Source organism: Balaenoptera acutorostrata, chromosome 19 (assembly GCF_949987535.1).
Source record: "Balaenoptera acutorostrata chromosome 19, mBalAcu1.1, whole genome shotgun sequence".
Taxonomy (NCBI): Eukaryota; Metazoa; Chordata; class Mammalia; order Artiodactyla; family Balaenopteridae; genus Balaenoptera; species Balaenoptera acutorostrata.
The window spans coordinates 29,498,890-29,519,699 of NC_080082.1; the positions used below are offsets into that span (position 1 = coordinate 29,498,890).

At 42.0% G+C, this 20,810-nt stretch overlaps 1 protein-coding gene across 2 annotated transcripts; it reads left to right on the plus strand.

Moving 5' to 3' along the window:
* The first annotated feature begins 214 nt into the window (after positions 1–214).
* OGFOD1 (2-oxoglutarate and iron dependent oxygenase domain containing 1) lies at positions 215–20,810 on the plus strand. Of its 2 annotated transcripts, none has more exons than XM_007167580.2 (13): positions 215–417; positions 1,971–2,116; positions 6,855–6,901; positions 9,833–9,933; positions 13,503–13,619; positions 14,210–14,301; positions 14,507–14,635; positions 14,937–15,050; positions 17,059–17,138; positions 17,418–17,725; positions 19,241–19,363; positions 19,806–19,864; positions 20,355–20,810. In XM_007167580.2, the coding sequence occupies exons 1-13, from the start codon at positions 264–266 to the stop codon at positions 20,514–20,516; spliced, it is 1,632 nt and encodes a 543-aa protein (XP_007167642.2). In that variant the 5' UTR covers positions 215–263; the 3' UTR covers positions 20,517–20,810. The 2 variants fall into 2 exon arrangements, with proteins under 2 accessions (XP_007167642.2, XP_007167643.1); XM_007167581.3 differs by lacking the exon at positions 215–417 and adding an exon at positions 579–688.

The window sequence follows — 20,810 nt, forward strand, 5'->3', positions numbered from 1 at the left end:
GCAGCCGGAGTCTCTGGCGGCAGGAAGTAGAGAGGCGGTAGCCTACCCGACCGAGCAACATTGATCCAATCGCTGCTGGGATGGCCACAATATCTGGAGCTCCCATTGGTAAGTCGGGTATGGGTTCCGCCTCCCTTTACTTTGGTACTTCCTATTAGATAGCGGTGGAGAAACACGGGAAATGAGGCATTCTGGGAATTGCAGTCTCCGTAGGAAAAGAGCCGCTAGATTAGTGTGACGTGGGTCTTGCAGCTTGCGAGGAGATGAGTGGTAAGCGGCCTGCTGAGCCCGTCCCGGGCCGGGCTGGGAAAAAGGGAAAGAAGGAGGTGATGGCGAAGTTTTCGGATGCTGTCACGGAGGAAACCTTGAAAAAGCAGGTGGCTGAGGCCTGGAGTCGCAGGACGCCGTTCCGCCACGGTAAGCTGGTGCTGTGAAGGGGGAGGCGCAGCGCCGGGTCGGGGGCCTCTGAAAAAGTCCTGGCACTCTAGCCGATTCCTGAGCAGCGAGGCCATAGGGGAAGAGGCTCTTGGAGAAAGCGTGACTTTGCCACCTCCGACTCTCCTGCCTGGCCTGCTGTCCCTTTTCCAAGTTCAGTTTGGATTTAGAAACCTAGAAGAGGAAGAAATGAAGGCCAGGGAGTTTCGGGAAGTAAAGGGCATGCAAGTTCATGGAAATTCTGGAATTAGAGGTGAGGTAGAATCTTCTTAACTGATTGTGCGTCGTTGGGCAATGGGTTCAGCTCCTTACTATATAAAGTAGGATAACTAATATTTCCCTCAGAAAGATGTTGACTGTGATTAATAATCTAATGTATGTATGCATCAATACATATTTTTCTGAGTAAGGACCAGTAAACATTTGGACACATAGTCGAGTGGCTTTTGCGGTTTCCCTCCGAAGGTGACGCTCGTTTGTCCCATGATAGCGTAGCCAGAGCATTTGCTGGGAGCTGCCAGATAGCAGGCACCTGAGCTTACTCAGTTTTGCCGGCCTGTAGTTCAACAACGTGACCCATGAAGGTAAACATGGTTTTGACCAAAGGAAGGAACCTTCATCAAATGATTCCAGCCTCAGCTTCAGATATCACCTTATAGGATAAGAACTCTGCCTAATGCATCATGCTTTCCCTTCTAAAGTTTGCCATGATTTTTGTTTCAGTGGTTGAGTGCTTTAAGAGATGAGTCCTTGGTGTCCCGGATGCACATAGAAAGTGGTAGCTTCGTGTTTGGAGTGTAAGCTCTGGACACTCAGGGACTTTTCAGTTTCCTTATGTGTGGGATGGAGATAGTGATGACGTCTACCTTAGAATTGTTGAGAAGATTAAATGAGATAATGCATGTTAAAGCACCACTGTGCCTGGCAGCTGGTGGGAGGTGGTGGTGGTTTGTATTAGAGGGATACATAATCTGTCCCACCAGAGGCAGTGGGTAAAACGTTGAGGTAAAACTCAAAGAGTTAAAAAAAAAAAAAAAAACTCAAAGAGTTAGAGGAGGTTATGCCTGACCTGATTTTTTTTTTAAGAAGTATGTATTTTATAACTTCCTCTAGCAGTAACTTAGGCAAAGAAAAAGGGTTGAAGAAAAATTGGCTGCCAGTATTGTTATTCTCGTTTTTAATTTGCTACTCTCATTTGAAGTTTTGGAGGAAATGAATTAAGACTCTAAAATACATTCAGCTGAATAAGTAATTGTTGAACTAAAAAACCCCCAAAAGAGCAGAAATCTTAATTTAGTGACATCGTTTATACTCATCTTAAGGACTAATATTTTTAAGCACAGTACCTTTAAAAAGTAGTAGTAAGTGGGGGAAAAAAAAAAGGAAGAGCTTATAATTCTTCCCCCAAATCTTAAATTTTAGGTACTAGATTTATGAAAATTCACAACCATCCCTTTTGTATTCTCTCTACTGTGCTGCTCACAGGTCAAAAATACAAAAGGGAAAAGTGATAGATAATGCTTTCCTCCCCACAGAAGCCATTGTCATGGACATGGACCCCTTTCTTCACTGTGTGATCCCAAACTTCATCGAAAGCGAAAACTTCTTGGAAGGACTTCAGAAGGAACTTTTGAACTTGGACTTCCATGAAAAGTATAATGATTTATATAAGTTCCAGCAGGTATTTATGGCCCTTTCACATTAGCTTTTCCACTTCAGAAATTCATTTTCTGTAAAATCATTGAATACCTTTAGACTTGAGGTTTTAGTTTGGGTTTGCCATTGAGGGTCCTTGCCTTGACGTTGTTAAAAGCATTAATTTATTTAACATAAGCTGAGTGTTACCTATGTGTTTGGTGCTTTAATTATTATACGGAAGTCTTTGCCAGTTCCTGCCCTGAAAGCCTTTAAAATCTAAAATAATAGAGGTGATAGTGATGGTGAAAGATAGTCAGAAAATACAGTAAGCCGGTAAGTAAATACATTATAAACAAAAAGGATAAGTACATTTTGGGGAGTGGTATAATGAAGAGAGTAGTACATTGGAAGGTAATAACCATTTAAATTTTTGAGGTCATGTCTTTGTTTTAGGTGGCTTGCTGTATTGCAGTATGTCCTGCAGAGAGTTAGATCTGTTCTTTTTAAATCGGTGGACAGTTGAATTTGGCAGAAAAGACTGTTTCAAAATCAAGGCTGGTTTTCCTACTCTTAGAAGACAGGCCCAGTCTAGGTATAAAAACATATAGGTCATTGGTTTCCCCAGTTTGGGGGGATATCTTTTAGTACATGGCATACATCACTCTTAGAAATCGTTATAGAACCTCAAGGACATCAGCCTTTAAAATCACAAAAAATAAAAGTGAAGATTAGGAACTATTTTCTTTTCTTTCCATTTCCCGCTGATTTCTTTGTATCAGGGATAAAAGAGTAACAAATTTTTCTGTCTTGCATTTATTCTTTTACACTAGAGCTGGTTGTGTCCCCCAGTCTGTCTATCTTTGGGCCTTACACATATGATTGAATTAACCAAGTTAGGTTAAATACACAAATGATGTTACTCTTAATAATTCAGAAAATCTAATGAAAAATAACTTTTATCCATAGTAAAGTTGTATAGGTTAATTTAAAACCATAGTTGTCTGCCTTTGTAATTATATCAGCTTTGATAACTAGGCCTCTTTGGTTGATTTGGGGCTATATGCATCTCTGATTACTGAAATTGAGAAAGTGGTTTTTTTAATTTTTTTATTATTTTATTTTATTTTATTTTATTTATTATTATTATTTTTAATGCTATTCTTGTCTGCTTACATTCTTTTTATGTATGTATGTATGTATGGCTGTGTTGGGTCTTCGTTTCTGTGCGAGGGCCTTCTCTAGTTGTGGCAAGCGGGGGCCACTCTTCATCGCGGTGCGCAGGCCTCTCACTATCGCGGCCTCTCGTTGCCGAGCCCAGGCTCCAGACGCGCAGGCTCAGTAATTGTGGCTCACGGGCCGAGTTGCTCCGCAGCACGTGCGATCTTCCCAGACCAGGGCTCGAACCCGCGTCCCCCGCATTGGCAGGCAGACTCTCAACCACTGCGCCACCAGGGAAGCCCGAGAAAGTGGTTTTTACTTAATGCAATTTGGTAGATGAAAATACTTCTAATTGTGAAGTCAGTGAGAGGCAAAATAATAGAAAGGGCCCTGGGTAATGAGAGGAAAAAGAAGCAGCCATTACTTTAGATCCCCATGGGTGCTTGATGAAACTCTGCTGTGAATAATTTTTACTATGCTCACTTTGGGACTGAACTTCTTCATCCTAAGACAGTAAATATAAAACCTGCTTTCAGTCTCCTGTCCCATAAAACTTCACTTATATCCCTTTTTCTTTGCTTGTGCTGTGAATTGACTTGATAATTGGGTCTATAACAACTTCCAGCCCTCCTAACCAAGTTTGTCATTAGGAGTAGCCTGATACTCTGTATTTTAAAGCAAGCATTACTGAGTGCATGCTTTATGCCATGCTAAGTGCTTTGTATTTATTAATTCATTAAATCCTTACAATGATACGTTACTGTTCCTGTTTCACAGATAAAGAAACTACATCAGGTTTTCCTTCTCTTCTGGATCATTCCCTTCAACATACCAAAAAAAAAAGAAAGAAAGAAAGCTGTTAGTTCTTCTCTTAAGGAAAAAAACGCTGTTGACCTAACTTTCCCCTTCAGCTATCACCCCATTCCTCTGCTCCCCTTGACAGTAGCATTCCTTCTGAGTCATCTGTAGTGTCTCAAATTCCTGTTCTGTTCTCTGTTAAGCCCACTTTATTAGGCTTTCACCTGTTACACACCACTGAAACTACTTGTCAAGGTCACTCACAACTTGCACATTAGTAAATCCAGTCATCAGTCTTCAGGCCTGGTTTTACTTGACTCTCGGCAACATTTGACCTACTTTGTTACTCCTCCTTCCTGGAGACTCTCCCCCGACCCCCCCTTACTTTCAGGAAACCATCCTCTCTTCATTTTCCTTCTACCTCACCGGTGAGTCCTTCTTAGTTCCCTTCAGTAGGTCTTCCTTTTGTACCTGGCTTCTTAATGACAGAGTACTCTAGGGCTTAGCCTTTGGATCACTTCCAAACAGATTGCAGAGCGTCTCATGGCTTTGCCTCTACTCTAGGATACCTATGAAGTGTCTCATACTTTCCAAAACTAAACTCCTGATCTTCTCCCCCTAAATCTGCTCCACCTGCGATTTTCCCCATCTCAGTTCACAACAATCTTTCCAGCGGCTGAGGCCAAAAACCTTGAGGTTATCCTTGATTCCTCTCTCACACCTCATCTCCAGTCCATTGGGAAATTCTGTGGGCTCTACCTTCAGAATATATTCAGAAAAGCCCACTTGTTTCCACTTCCATTGCCAACACCTGATCCAAGCCATCTTTTTCTCTCACCAGGATTATTCTCTTAGCGTATTAACCAGTCTCCTTGCTTCCACCTTTGCCCACCTACAGCCATTGTGTTCTTTTAAAATGTTAATGGAGGGACTTCCCTGGTGGCACAGTGGTTAAGAATCCACCTGTCAATGCAGAGGACACGGGTTCAATCCCTGGTCCAGGAAGATCCCACATGCTGTGGAGCAACTAAGCCCATGCACCACGAATACTGAGCCTGAGCTCTAGAGCCCACAAGCCACAACTGCTGAGCAGCATGCCGCAACTGAAGCCCATGCTCCTAGAGCCCGTGCTCCGCAACAAGAGAAGCCACCGCAATGAGAAGCCCACGCACCACAATGAAGAGTAGCCCCCACTCGCCACAGCTAGAGAAAGCCCGTGCGCAGCAATGAAGACCCAATGCAGCCAAAAATAAAAATTAATAAAGTAAAAAAAAAAAAGTTAATGGACCCAAGAGAATTGAAAACATTTGTTCACATAAAAGCTTGTACATAGGGCTTCCCTGGTGGTGCAGTGGTTGAGAATCTGCCTGCTAATGCAGGGGACACGGGTTCGAGCCCTGGTCTGGGAAGATCCCACATGCCGCGGAGCAACTAGGCCCGTGAGCCACAACTACTGAGCCTGCGCGTCTGGAGCCTGTGCTCCGCAACAAGAGAGGCCGCGATAGTGAGAGGCCCGCGCACCGCGATGAAGAGTGGCCCCCGCTCGCCACAACTAGAGAAAGCCCTCGCACAGAAACGAAGACCCAACATAGCCAAAAATAAATAAGAGCCTACTTAATAAATAATAATAAATAAATTTAATAAATAATAAATAAATTAAAAAAAAAAAGCTTGTACATAGATGTTTGTAGCAGCATTATCTATAATAGCCAAAAAGTAGAAACACCCAACGTCTGTCAGCTAATGAATGGATAGACCAAATGTGGTGTGTCTATACAATGGAATATTATTCAGCCAGAAAAAGGAATGAAGTACTAAGTACTGCTGCAACATGGATGAACCTTGAAAACATACTCAGTGAAAGAAGCTAGACACAGAAGGCCACATATAGTGTGATTCCATTTATATGTAATGACCAGCAAAACATGTGTAGAGACAGAGAGTAGATTAGTGGTTGCCAGGAGCTGGGGAGAGGGGGGATGGGGAGTGACTGCCTGATAGGTACAGGGTTTCTTTTTAGTGTGATGAAAATATTCTGGAATTAGTGGTGATAGTTGCACAACAGGTGAATATGCTAAAAATCCACTGAATACACACTTTCAGGTGGTTAAAATGGTAAATTTTATGTTATGTGAATTTTATCTTCAGTTTTTAAAAATTAAATGGGATCATATTATTCCTTTGCCCAAAATCTCCAAAGGTTCTCATTTCTCTGAGTAAAAGCCAAAGTGGTTCTAAGGCTCCCATTGCATCTTTGGCCCCTTCTCCTGCTGCTCTCCCCCAAATGGCTGTTGCAGTTGCACAGTCTCCTGCAGTTTCTTGAACAGGCCAGGCATTCTTCACACTCAGGACCTTGAATCTGCTTTGCTGAGATATTCCCTTGGTACACCTCCCAACCTCCTTCAAGCCTTTGCTTCACCTCAGTGAAGTCTAACCTGGCCACCAAATTTATAATTGCAAACCCTTCCCCACTCAGCACTTCTGGTCCCTCGTACGCTGCTTTATTTTCCCTCGACATTTGTCACCTTTTTTTACACTGATAATCGACTTTTTATGTTTGTTCTCCCTCTCCGTCAAGAATATAAGCTCCACTGTAATAACTATGTAAGTACTTGTTGAATGAATAAGGCACAGAGAGGCTAGGTAACTTGCCCGAGTCACAGAGCTGCCAAATGGAGGGGCCATACCTCAAACCCAGGCAGTTTGGCTTCAGAGTCCAGGCTCTTAATGACAGTGCTCTACTGCCAGAGTGTTCCCTAAACTAGTCTCCTCTGTGTGTCTGATTTATGAAGGAAATCCTTTTTTTTCTTTTTTTCATGATCAAGTCTGATGATCTGAAGAAGAGAAGAGAGCCTCACATCTGTGCTTTAAGGTAAACAAGCGCTCATATTTGTTGGGTGCATAATACGTGCCAGACAGAGGAGTAAGTGCTTTAAATGTTAGGTCATACAACCTTTGTTGGTGTTATTGTCCCCTTTTGTAGAGGAGGAAACAGACTGAGAAATTAAGTAACTTCTTCAAAGTTAACTAGGTAAAAATTGAGGGAACTAAGATATAAACCTAAGTCTGTCTGATTCCAGGGCCCAAGTTCTCAATGATAAAATGTTCAACCGTTAGTAATCAAGGAAACAACGCTGGAGATACCATCTTTCACATGTTAGTTTGCAAGTATTTAAAACAAAAACTCCAGTGTTGACAGAGGGGTAGATACCTTTATACAGTGCCGCAATCTTGAAGATGGTTTTGAAAGGTGTATCAAAATCCTTAAAATGATGCTTGTCTTTTTGTAGTATAATTCCACTTATAAGAATTTATCCTGAGAAAATAAGTAAGGGTGTGCTCAAAAATTCTATACAAGATTGTTTATTGTGATGGTGTTTCTAACAGTGAAAAATCACAAATGCCCACCCATCAAGATTTATATAGCTAATGGTACAAAACAAAGTGAAAAACTATACAATCGTTGAATATGATGTGACTTTATTTATTTATTTTTTTGGCTGCGTTGGGTCTTTGTTGCAGTGCGCAGGCTTCTCATTGCGGTGGCTTCTCTTGTTGCGGAGCACGGGCTCTAGGCACACGGGCTTCAGTAGTTGTGGCTTGCAGGCTCTAGAGCGCAGGCTTAGTAGTTGTGGCGCACAGGCTTTGTTGCTCAGCGGCATGTGGGATCTTCCCGGACCAGGGATCGAACCTGTGTCTCCTGCGTTGGCAGGTGGATTCTTAGCCACTGTGCCACCAGGGAAGTCCCAATGTGTGTGACTTTTAACACATGAGTATGGTAAAGTTATTTCATCATTCTAAGATACTTTGTGTGTGTGTGTATTTTAACCTCTCTGAGACTCAGTGTCTCACACAATTATTGTTGTATCCTATTTTTTGAAGTGATGTATAAAATGATGATACTTCTTGCAGGCAAAGGCATATTAGGCTAGATGAAATAAACTTATCAAGAGAAAAGAAGTTAAAATAGCATACATGGTGGATCCCATATGAAAAAAGAGACGTATATTTGATACCTATGTGTGTACAAAGGAAAAGACTTGGAAGGATGGAATGTTTAAATCTGGCTAGTAGGACTACAGGTTTTTTAAAGTTTCTTTTTACTTATAATAGGGTTTTTTCCTAGTTTTGCTACAGTAAGCCCATGTTACTTTGTAATAGCTGTCTGTTTTTCATCTATACAAGTTATATTTTCTCGTTCTTTTTTTCTCTGCAATATTTCCATAAATGGTAGCAGTCTGCAGTTTATTTCTTCTAAATCCTGAAGTATTGCTCACGTGTTAACTGTAACTCATAATATTTCATATTTATTTTAGACCTTTTTTCCCCCAAGACCATGCTTTAAAGCACTATCTCATTAGTTCATACCACACCTCTGGTAAGCATTTCTTTCCTATGGGACTGAGTTACATTCTGTATCCAACGCGTAACAGCCGGATGGTAGGAGAGATGGAATTCCTTGGTCTTTACCGAAAGGTGATCTTTTTATTTCCCAGTTGGGTTCTGTGATTTCTCTCATGAATACAATTAACAAATGAGAATGACGGGAGAAAATAACCCTGTCGTGACACTTTCATAGGGTAACTAGAGAAAGAGCTTTCTATGGAATAAATTTGTGGAAGCTGATGTTACCAGTAACAGAGGGAATGAAGGCTTTGATAATACTAGTTACGTAAAGCATCAAGATTCAAGATTTTGCAAAAATGTTGACCACCTACATTACCTGAAGCCTGGTTTAGCAGTTTGCTATGCTGACCTATTATGTCTAATGTGCAACTCTGCCTATAAAAGTTACATGGCACTTTTGTTTGGACTAACCAAGCACAATATTTTATGGAATTTTTTGGATTGGGTAGCATACAGTGTAAAAAGATATTTGGTAATAAAATTTCAGGGCATCAACCTGGAGATTTGGTATCTAGTTATTAACAGCACAATTGCATTTTATGGGGATTTCAGTGATGTACATTTGGACTAGAATGATCCAAAAAATACTGTCTCTTCATGTGCAAAATTTGAACTAACATAAACCCTTTAAAAATGTTTTTTTAAATGTTTTTCCAGTTTTATTGAGATATAATTGACATAAAAAATGTTAATTCATCAAAGTTAACATAATTTCAAAGTTGACTGCCAACTGAGTAAGTTTTAATTTGTGTTAGAGTTCTATACAGAGCCACTTTAGCTGGTGAATGGAAATGTTCAACCATCTTTGTTTTTTTGGTATCCTGTTAATATCAGAACTTCTGTGAAAGAGTTTATTATTACACAATTAGCATAATAGTCACCATTATTTTAACCTACAACAGTGTCACCCACCCAAGTGTTCATTAAACAACAGTGCTGAAAAACAGCTCTAAAAATCAGTGACTTCCGACTGGAACATTGGTGTTCCTATGACAAAGGCCAGACCACTGTCGTGATAGGGCAATACTATAAATTTAAGAGTAAGAAAAATAAGATGAGGGACTTCCCTAGCAGTCCAGCGGTTAGGACTCTGCGCTTCCGCTGCAGGGGGCACTGGTTCGATCCCTGGTTGGGGAACCAAGATCCCGCATGCCACGTGGCGTAGCCAAAAAAAGACAAGAAAAGAAAACAGTAGAGCAAAAATATATTGCAATAGAGAGATTTACATTTATTTCTCTGGGACTGTTACTCCTAAACTTTGCAAGTTTAAAGTGAGGAACATTCTCAAGAATGGATCTTAAATAAACCAAAACCTCCAGGAAAAAATAGTTGTGGCATAGATCCAAATGGAGCCCACATTATGGTGTAACAAGTTATCTTTTGTTTACATTTCTAGGAAAATTCTGTTTGAACATTTCCGGGCTTGGCTTTCAGACATTTCGAAGATTGACCTGGAATCAACCATTGATGTGTCCTGTGCTAAATATGAATTCTCAGGTAAGAAAGATTAAAACCTTGCTGTCGCTAAGATTTAAAGGCTTTAACTAAATGATCATGGGAAGACAGTTGTCAGTGTTCCAAAATCCTAGACTTCGTGTCCCTGCATAGCATGAGGATCTTCTTAATGAGTACAGTCTGACCCAGCTCATGTATAGAAATGCTCATCTTATTGGAAGGTATAAGGCAGTGGTTCTCTTTGGGAGTATGATGAAAGCTATGAACATATTGTAACCAAGCAAGGGCTTGTGTGCCCGAGGCACACAAAGCCAAACTCTTGACAGCGGTGTTTGTAGCAAAATAAGGACGCCAAGCAAGGAGAATGGGCAGCTCACGCTCAAAAAATGTGAACTCCCCAGTGGCTTTCAGGGAAGGGTTTTTAAAGACAGGAGAGAGGGTTATTGGATGCGTGATCAGCTCGTGGACTTTCTTCTGATTGGTTGGTGGTGAGGGAACAGAATGATGTTTCAGGAATCTCAATCACTGACCTTCTGGTTCCAACCAGAAGTCTGGGGTCTGTGTGCTTGTGGTCAGCATATAATCGCCATCCTCCACCTGGGTGGTAAGGGGGTTTCTTAGTTTCTGCAGAACAACTCAAAAGTATGCATCAGATTCTTATCTCTATCCCTTCAGGAGGAACTAGGAGTCCTGTGACTCTCGTCTCCTAATCATTAACTGCTTGAGCCTGCTCTTTGTAACCTGGGGGAGGCCTAGGAGACAGAAGCCTTTTTTCTATAAACAAGAAACAAGGGACACAGAGGGGCTTTTGTGCCCAGGAAGGCTTTGCAGGGTCCTGCTTGGTTTCAGTATTTTCAGAAAAAGGCCAATAATGCACATACACACCAACTTTGCATACAGTATCAGGAAATTCAGAGATAATGGTGTAAGTTACTCTTAAACTTCCCAGGAAACACATATCTCCCTCAATGTCTTTTTTTTCTTTTGAAGGTAATGAGTGAATATATTCTTAAGGAAAAAATGTCAAACAATATAGCATACAGTGTAATCCACAACAGTCCCCTTCACCTTCTCCTTGTCCCTCTTCCTCTTCAGATGAGTCCACTGTCACCAGTTTGGGGTGCCTCCTTCTTGTTACCTTTCTGAGCATATAAATGTCCTTTTGATAACATGTTTGGTTTTCATCTGGAAGGAAAAGTGTTTTGTGTTGTTTTGTTTTACTAAATAAAATTCTGCTTTGGGTTTACTCTCCCATGTTGTCCTAGGGAAGTACAAATTGGTAACAGCATTTTGAGGATAACTTAGACACATGAAGAGTCATATGCCCTTTTTTTAACTTTTTTTAAAATTTGAAGTAATTTCAAACTGACAGACAAGTGGCAAGCATAGTACAAATAAGTTTTTTCCATTTTACCTGAGAGTAGGTTGCCCTTAGGATGCTCCGTGACCCCTGAGTACTTCAGTAACTCCTACAACAAGGACACTTCTGCTATGTGACAGTAAGAAGCCATCAGAATCAGGAACTACGATTGATACGTTATTCCCATCTAATCTGCAGGCTCCATTCAGATTCTATGATTTGGTCCTTTATAGCAAAGAGATCTGGTCCAGGGTTGTGCATAGCATTTAGTTGTCATGTGCCTTCAGTCTAGAACAGTTCCTCAGTCTTTCTTTGACCTTCATGATCTTGATGCTTCTGAAGATTTACAGATGAGTTATTTCGTAGAACTTCCCTCAGTTTGGGTTTGTCTGCTGCTTTCTCATGATTAGATATGTGTTCTTTTTACTGCATCTTATCAAGTGGTAGATGGTGTGTCATATTACCAGTGATATTAACTTTGATCACTTAATTAAGCTGGTGGCTGACATCAAGTTTTTTCCACTGTAAACTTTTTCTTTTCCTCTCTTTAAGTTAATAAGTATTTTGTGGGGAGACACTTTAAGATTATGTAAATATTCCATTTCTCATCAAACTTTGATTCACTTGTTTTAGCATCCACTGATATTTCTTACTACAGTTATTACTATGCAGGTTGTCAAATGGTGATTTCTTTCCTAATAAAATCATTTCTTTATTAGTTGTCATTCTACTGTAAAGAAAACCTTTCCCTCTCCCCAGTTACTCATGTGTTTATTTATGTCAGTGTGAATTTAAGGGTTACTATTTATGTAATGGTTACTGTCATTATGTTGATGCTCATATTGTCCCTGATTTGATCAAGAGGAGCCCCTTTAAGCTGACTTCTGTGTCCTTTTAGTATGTCCTCATGTTACTGAAACAAACTCGGGTTGCTCACAATGCAAGGCAAAGCCAATCTCCTGAAACCAGGTCATGGTGAGGGAAAGTACAGTTTATTCCAGGGCACCAGACAAGGAGAACAGGCCGCTCGTGCCCAAAAGACCCAAGCTCCCAGATGGGTTTTAGGGAAGGGTTTTTAAAGGCAAGGTGAGGGAGAGGGTCACAGGGTGCGTGATCAGCTCGTGCACAGTTCTCTGATTGGTGCATGGTGAGGTAACAAGGTGAGGTCACAGGGGTCAGCATCCTCAATCTTCAGGTTCCAGCCGGTGTGGGGGCTACATGCTCGTGGTCAGCTTTTCTCATCTGGTGCGGGGGGTCTGGTTTCTATAAAACAGCTTAGGAATGTGTGTCAGACTTACTTTCACCATTGAAGCAGAACTGGGAGTCCTTGTGACTGACCTATTAAGTTATGGCTACTCTGGTCTGCCTGCCCTATCTTTGTTTCTGCATTCTTTATTCCTCAGTCATTAGCTGCTGGGGCCTGCTCTTTGCTTCACATGGAGGGCCTAGGAGGTCACAGCTTATTTCTATAGCCTCTTTTTCCAATCAGCAATAAGCAGGGGACAGCAAGAGGTCTTTCACCGAGAAGGCCCCTACGTGGGTTTCACTCACTTTCACTCATCCTTCTTATTATATCTTACTTCCTAGCAAAACAAGATTTTCCAGGGTTATCTTATATTTCCTGTGCTCTAGACAAGTCACATTGATTCCTCTGGTTTCATTTCCACACCATAGGGTTCATTCTAGATTTCTCCTTTTCCATATTTGCAATTCCATTCTTCAACCTTGAGAAATCTGCCTTCCGTTATTTTTAGTATGTTTGTTTATTAAAATAATCCCTCCGTGTGGAATGATCTCACTTCACCCATAGCATCCCCTCCCCTCTCCCACCTTGCCCGGATGCTTGTCTTGCTCAGTCCTAGAATAACTACGCAGCCATTAAAAGAGATGACAGAAAAGACATTTGCCATGTAATAAAAGAAAAAAAAAAAGGTCACAAAACAACTACTGTAGGATGCTATTTTTTAAAAAGCAAATACATGTATGTTGAAAAATACTGGAAGAATATATGTAAAAATATTAGTAGTGATTGTCTCTGAGTCTATATATGTGTTCTTCAGTGTTTTTTAGAGTTTTCTATATTGACAGTTTTATTTCTGTAATTATAAAAGAGGAGAAATAAGTGTCATTTTAAAGCTGGAGGAGCTGACGTTACGGAGGAATAGCAGGTGGACTGATAGTGAGCGCAGAGTCAGATGTCCGCTGCTCATTGCCGCACAGGGACGTTACGGTATGCGCTGAACTATTGCAGATGCCCTGCTCTGCCATGACGACGAGCTGGAAGGACGCCGGATTGCCTTCATTCTTTACCTGGTTCCTCCCTGGGACAGGAGCTTGGGGGGCACCCTGGACCTGTACAACGTTGACGGTAAGACAAAGGCATGCTCTTCAACACCAGCAGCCCCTTCTTGGTCCTTACGTGCTCTTTCTGTGCTCCTTGGGAGATGGAAGCTCTTCATTACAGTGGCGACCGCAGGGGGATAATTGCCAGCCCCGATAGCCACCTCTCCTGAGTTGTGCCTGAAATTATCATTACTCCAGAGATAAGTTAGAGCCGAGTTAAGATGAGGAATAGTCAGACCTTGCTTCTGAATGCTGGCCGTGGGAGGGTAGAGAACATGTGCAGCCACCCGTGGCTATGAATCTGCCAGGACCAGTGCCTCTGATGGGAGGTCAGGGTCTTTTTTATTTTTTAATGACTGACACCAGAGCTCGACTCCAGAAAACGTTCAGAACCTTTTCCAGCCTTCATCAGTAATAGAGGATGGTGGAGTAAGAACAGATATCACCTAGCAGAACTATATAAGAGGAACAGATGGAAGGGGGTGGCATATGGGGATCTGGAGGGGACATTTAGCTACCCTTAGAAATTGGCGAATTGTCAAGGTGAAACGAGGCGGCCTGGAAGTGGTTAACGATGATGAAGCACATTTACGGATGTGTTCTCTCCCCACGCAGAACACTTTCAGCCGAAGCAGATTGTCAAGTCTCTTATCCCTTCGTGGAACACACTGGTTTTCTTCGAAGTGTCTCCAGTATCCTTTCACCAGGTAAAGACTGTGAGCCACAAATGCGTAGAGGGCCAAAGAGCATGCTTTTCAGTCGCCCATTTTCTGAATGTGACGGCCTCCGGTTGGACAGTCCGGCCAGATTGTTTTCACACCTACTGTGAAGGGTCCTGAAATTAGTGAGCCTTGGCTGGTAATCTTCCCCTCTGGTCTTTGCATTGATGTGCTGCTGGTCTTGTCCTTTCAGGTTTCCGAAGTCCTGTCTGAAGAAAAGTCGCGTTTGTCCATCAGCGGCTGGTTTCATGGTCCTTCACTGACCAGGCCTCCCACCTACTTTGAACCTCTCATACCTCGGAGCCCTCACATCCCACAAGATGTAAGGATAAATTCCTGTTGCTGGGATTCTTGTCTTAGAAAAGCTGTGGCATATCATTTGCTTTTCTGGTTTTAAAAGTGGCTCATCCTGATAACAGAACTAGGCTTTGAGCTTGCCTTTCCACCCTTCTTAGATACACTTTTGATAGTGTCTTTCTAAGGCAGAGCTTTCCAGAACTTTAATAAACAAGGAGAAAATTATAAAATGAAGATTTGCATACATTTTACTAGTGTAAAATGATGTCAGAACAAAAGCAGTAGGAATTATTAACTCACCCTTTGCATCTGCTGCTTCTTTGTAGCATGAAATTTTGTACGACTGGATCAACCCTACTTATCTCGACATGGAGTACCAAGTTCAAATTCAGGAAGAATTTGAAGAAAGCTCTGAAATTCTCCTAAAAGAGTTCCTTAAGGTAGGCCAGCAAATCCTGTCCAATATAGCACATTTGGCATGCAGCCTTGCTTCCTGGGTGGGTGAAGAGGCATCACTAAGAGTTTTTGTTGCTTTTTGTTTTGTTCCTGGTTAGCATGTTTACGTCATCCTCTTCAAATAAAGTATAGAAATGATGATAATGGCTAACATTGGTATCAGTCGTATGTTAGTGGGTTGAGTCCCTTGGGTATTCCCCAGTTTTCTAGAATCCTAATCACACACACTTTTTTTTTTTAAATTTATTTTATTTATTTTTGGCTGCACTGGGTCTTCACTGCTGCATGTGGGCTTTCTCTAGTTGCGGTGAGCGGGGGCTACTCTTCGTTGCGGTGCGCGGGCTTCTCATTGCGGTGGCTTCTCTTGTTGCGGAGCACGGGCTCTAGAGTGCAGGCTCAGTAGTTGTGGCACGCAGGCTTCAGTAGTTGTGGTGCACGGGCTTAGTTGCTCCACAGCATGTGGGATCTTCCCGGACCAGGGCTTGAACCTGTGTCCCCTGCATTGGCAGGCGGATTCTTAACCACTGCACCACCAGGGAAGCCCCACACACACACTTCTATATTGGGGATGAGTGGTGTGTAGTTCCCATCCTAGTCATTTGATGACTATGGTACTTACCAATTACGTCTAAATAATAGAAAGATTACTGATTAACAAATTAGTAGCAAATGTTTGAGAATGATGAGGTAGCACATTATAGTGGAGAGAGAACTAGGTTAGAAGACTTTATTTTTATTTATTTTTTTAATAAATTTATTTTATTTTTGGCTGTGTCGGGTCTTTGTTGCTGTGCATGGGCTTTTCTCTAGTTGCAGAGAGCGAGGGCCACTCTTCCCTGCGGTGCGCGGGCCTCTCACCGTGGTGGCCTCTCTTGTTGCGGAGCACGGGCTCTAGGTGCGCGGGCTCAGTAGTTGTGGCTCGTGGGCTCAGTAGTTGTGGCTTGTGGGCTCAGTAGTTGTGGCTTGTGGGCTCTAGAGTGCAGGCTCAGTAGCTGTGGTGCACGGGCTCAGGTGCTCTGCAGCATGTGGGATCTTCCCGGACCAGAGATCGAACCCGTGTCCCCTGCATTGGCAGGCAGATTCCCAACCACTGCACCACCAGGGAAGCCCTAGAAGACTTTATATTCACGTCTTGGCTCCATGGTTTTACTGACCTGAGCAAATTACTAAGGTCTCACTTTTATTTCATCGTCAGTTAAACTGGGATAATACTTGCCCTGCCCGTCTTGAAGAGTTGTTGTGAGGGCCAAATGAGATCACGTATGCAAGTGTGGTTTTCCCCAATTGACCCTGGGTCCCATGGAATCACAGTCCCAAGAGTTGGTGCCTCCTTGAAAAGTTGAGAGACACTACATACTGCCTCTCTCTCTCTGAATTATATAGCTGACAATAGCATATTAAGGAATTCGAGAAGTATTACTAGTAAATAAACTCGTTTAACCCTATTTAACTCAGCTCACCTAAACCATCCTTTGGGATCCTCTTTCCTGTTTTACAACTAATAGGATAACTGTTTGTAGAATACTCCTTGGGAAACTGCATTAAACAAGTACTTATAAAGGCTCTTATGGAGAATATTTTAATAGATTAATCAGCTTCTTGTACTACACTGGACTTTTTAAGTTTAGAATGCTGATTAAATCAAGGGAATGAGCTGAGGCCTAAAGAATCTGTATTATTATATAGACATTTTCATTATAATAAATGCAGGAATTTGAGAGGTTTAGCAATTTGACATAAGACATACAACTACTTAAGGAAATGGCCCAAATTGACACTCAGGTGACTTGGCTAAAGCATGCTGACGATTTATCCAGTCTTTGCTCTGGCTTCAGTGTATCAGGACTGGGGGAGGTTGTGTGAAAGGGGTGAGAGTCACCTGGCCCTTTTAGGAATCAGCCAGCATGATTCCACAGAGCTGCTGTACCTGCAAGACCAGTGTGGGATCATAGGGAGATCTGCTAACTGCTGCTTCATTTGCTCCTTTTCCAGCCTGAGAAATTTGCAGAGGTGTGTGAGGCTTTGGAGAAAGGAGATGTGGAATGGAGCAGCAGAGGTCCCCCTAACAAAAGGTAGAACCCATCATCCAAGACGTTTGCTTCTGCATTCAACACCTGCCTGTTTGTCTGCAGGGCTCACCTCCAATAATAGGACATTTGCCCTAATGATGTTTTGTTCCCGGGGACATCCAGTAGCAGGCCCTAACAAAACCTCATTATTGTAACAACTTGGACATTAGTAAGCTATGCAAGGTTTAGGGAGAGAGATACAAAGCTAATGATCAGCTTTCATCCCATGAGTAATACTACATCTGTGGCTTTGATGAACACCTTGACATCGCTGCTTTCCAGGTTTTATGAGAAGGCTGAGGAGAGCAAACTTCCCGACATCTTGAAGGACTGCATGGCATTATTTCGCTCCGAGGCAATGTTCTTGCTGCTCTCCAACTTCACAGGCCTGAAACTTCACTTCTTGGCCCCTTCAGAAGGTGAGCTTGAGGACAAAAAAGAGGGAGAAGCAGCCTCTGCTGCTGATGACACTGAAGAAGGGCCTAGCCGCAGTTCTGAGCCAGAGAGCAGGCGGGCGGCCATCAGCAGCAGCAGTCAGCAGAGCAACGAACAGACGGACCCAGAGCCAGAGGAAAACGATGCAAAGAAAGGTAAGCTGCTGTTACGTTCTGTCCTTCTTTTACTATTAGGTATTCACGATTCAGTCATTTATTCACTCAACAAACATTTCTTAAGCACCTGCTATATGCTAGGCCCTATTTCTGGAGCTGGAGAAGAAGACAGACAAGGTCTCTGCTCTCCCTGGCTTATTCTATTGATAGTAGGAGAGGACAGAGATGAAATGATACACGAACAACAAGAAAACATCAAATAAGGATAGGTGCGCTGCAGGAAATCTGAATAGGGTTCCGTGCTGAGGAACGACTGGGTGGCCTCTTAGGTGAACGGGCAATCTGGACCAGCCTGTCTGAGGAGCTGTCATCCAAGCTCAGATCTGAATGACGAGAAGGACCTGCTAGAACAGCATTCCAGGTAGGAAGAACAGCTAGTACATTTTATTAGGCTAACAGTAGTACAAATGGTGGAGAGAAATATGACTGGCTTTACCTAAACCTACTCTAAAACACAAGAACATAAAGAAGAGGAAGGTGAGTGGCTTCTTTCTGCTAAGAACCAATATCAGCCTAAGAAAAACTTGCTTGAATTTGGACAAATAGGTAGAAGGAAATTATTAAAAGCAGAGGACGTTTAATCATCTACAAACAAGATGGAATGGACACATGACATTAAACTAGTAGAATGTACAACACCAAGAGCGAACCCTAATGTAAACTGTGGACTTCAGTTAATAATGCATCAATATTGGTCAGTTGTAAAAAATAAATCACACTAAGGCAAGATGTTAATAATAGAGGAAACTGATGGGGAGGGGCAGGGGTTGTGTGTGGCAGGAGTAGAGGAACTGTGCTTTCTGGGAAATTTAATTTTTCTGTAAACTGCTCTAAAAAATAAAGTTTAACAATAATCATGTTATTTTAAAAAAAATTTCTGGCAGCTAAATATATACTCCATCTGAAAATCATGGTAAAGAGAAATAGAAACTCAACTTTTTTTCATTATAAGGCTTATATATATATTTTTTAAAACTGAATATGATATAGCAAGCTACGGATGACTTAGAAAGGTGTTTTCCAGTTAACTTTTTTTTTTTTTAATTTTTATTTATTTATTTATGTTTGGCTGTGTTGGGTCTTCGTTTCTGTGCGAGGGCTTTCTCTAGTTGCGGCAAGTGGGGGCCACTCTTCATCGCGGTGCGCGGGCCTCTCACTGTCGCGGCCTCTCTTGTTGCAGAGCACAGGCTCCAGATGCGCAGGCTCAGTAATTGTGGCTCACGGGCCTAGTTGCTCCGCGGCATGTGGGATCTTCCCAGACCAGGGCTCGAACCCGTGTCCCCTGCATTGGCAGGCAGGTTCTCAACCACTGCACCACCAGGGAAGCCCCTATAAGGCTTATATATTTAATAATATAATGGAGCAATAGGTCAGCTGAAGGTTTATGGAAATGGTTTCTCTTTAGTGCTATAACTATTCCTAATTATCATTCTTTTGCAATCTACAGTGGTATCAAGGTTATTTTTTTCTGGCCTTCTGTTGTTTTTTTCTTAGAATCAAGTGTTCCCACATGCCAGGGGGAACTGAGGCATTGGAAGACTGGTCACTACACTTTAATCCATGACAACAGCAAGACTGAATTTGCCCTGGACTTACTTCTCTACTGTGGCTGTGAAGGTAAGAGGGACAGTCTCTCCTGAGTGACCCTCTCTAACTGAACCAGTTCACAAGTAATTTGCCTTGGCCAGGATCTCAGATCACAGGAGCTCTATGTTGGAAGGGATCTTAGGGGTCATGAATTTCAGTCATCTCCCAACTCAGAGTACTATTTGTATCTGTGACCAAGGTAGAGGAGATGAAATAAATCATAATTTCCATCTAAGGAACCCCCCCAGAGCTTTTATGTAATTGTCCTTCTAGGTGTATTTTATATTTAGTTCTTAGTTTTCAGTTCTTATTCAGTGTTGGTTGAATGATAAATTCAGGCTTATAAGTCAGAGTTGGTTCTACTGAACTCCCAAGATCCCCGTTTTAAGCAGCATGGGATCAGTGATTGAAACAGATGATGTAACTCTTGCAGTGAGAGTTTGCTGAATGCTCTTTGTTTTCCCTTCGTAAGGCTGGGAGCCAGAGTATGGTGGCTTCACCTCCTACATTGCCAAAGGAGAAGATGAAGAGGTAAGTTGCTTCTGACAGCAAACCATCCTTCTTTAGTTCTTAAAGATGCTTTCATTCTTCAGAGACCCAACTTTTATGACCTTCTGCCAGTGTCTTTAACTGATAAATCCACATTGGTCTGTCTGGCAGTGGTTCTGATTTCTAGTAGAAAGTACTCAGCATGGAATAAAGAGGCTAAAGGATAATCACTAAGCATTCTACCCAGGTAAAAGAAATTACAAATAAATTAAGAGTCAGATGGTGCATTCCCATGAATCTTTCAATGTAGTAAGAAATCAATGCATTAGGTAAAACTTTTCTGGGTATGTACTGGAATGGGGCCTATTGGAAAATGTCTGGACAGCAAGATCAGTAGCTCCTCCTAGTAAAGGATACTTTAAAGGATCCTCTATCGCCAGAGCCTGAGTATTTGATATGGAACCATCTGTTTGAGAAAAGGGGTGAGAAGAATCTCTGTGTTCTGATGTATCACTGTGTTTGCCTATTTCAGCTGCTAACAGTGAATCCAGAAAACAATTCTTTGGCATTGGTCTACAGAGATAGAGAGACTCTGAAATTCGTCAAGCATATTAACCACCGAAGCCTAGAACAAAAGAAAACTTTCCCAAACAGAACAGGTTTCTGGGACTTTTCATTTGTCTATTATGAATAAGGTTGGGCAAAGCTGGAAAGAGGAGACCCTTCCTCAGTACTGGGACGTCTGGAAGAGTTAGGCATCGAGTGAAGGAGAGCTACAAGGTGACCTGTGTGACAGCGTTCTTAAAACTGTGTGTGGTTGTCCTTTAGTAGGGCTCATAATGATTATCCTCAATCTAGACCTTGAGCTTGGAGATAGGTACTTATCTCTTCATGTAAAATAAAAAGGGGTTTTGTCTTTTTCTTTAACATTCAGTTCATTTTCCATATTGGCTTCTTCAGTGATTAAAAAACAATATGTGGTACAATA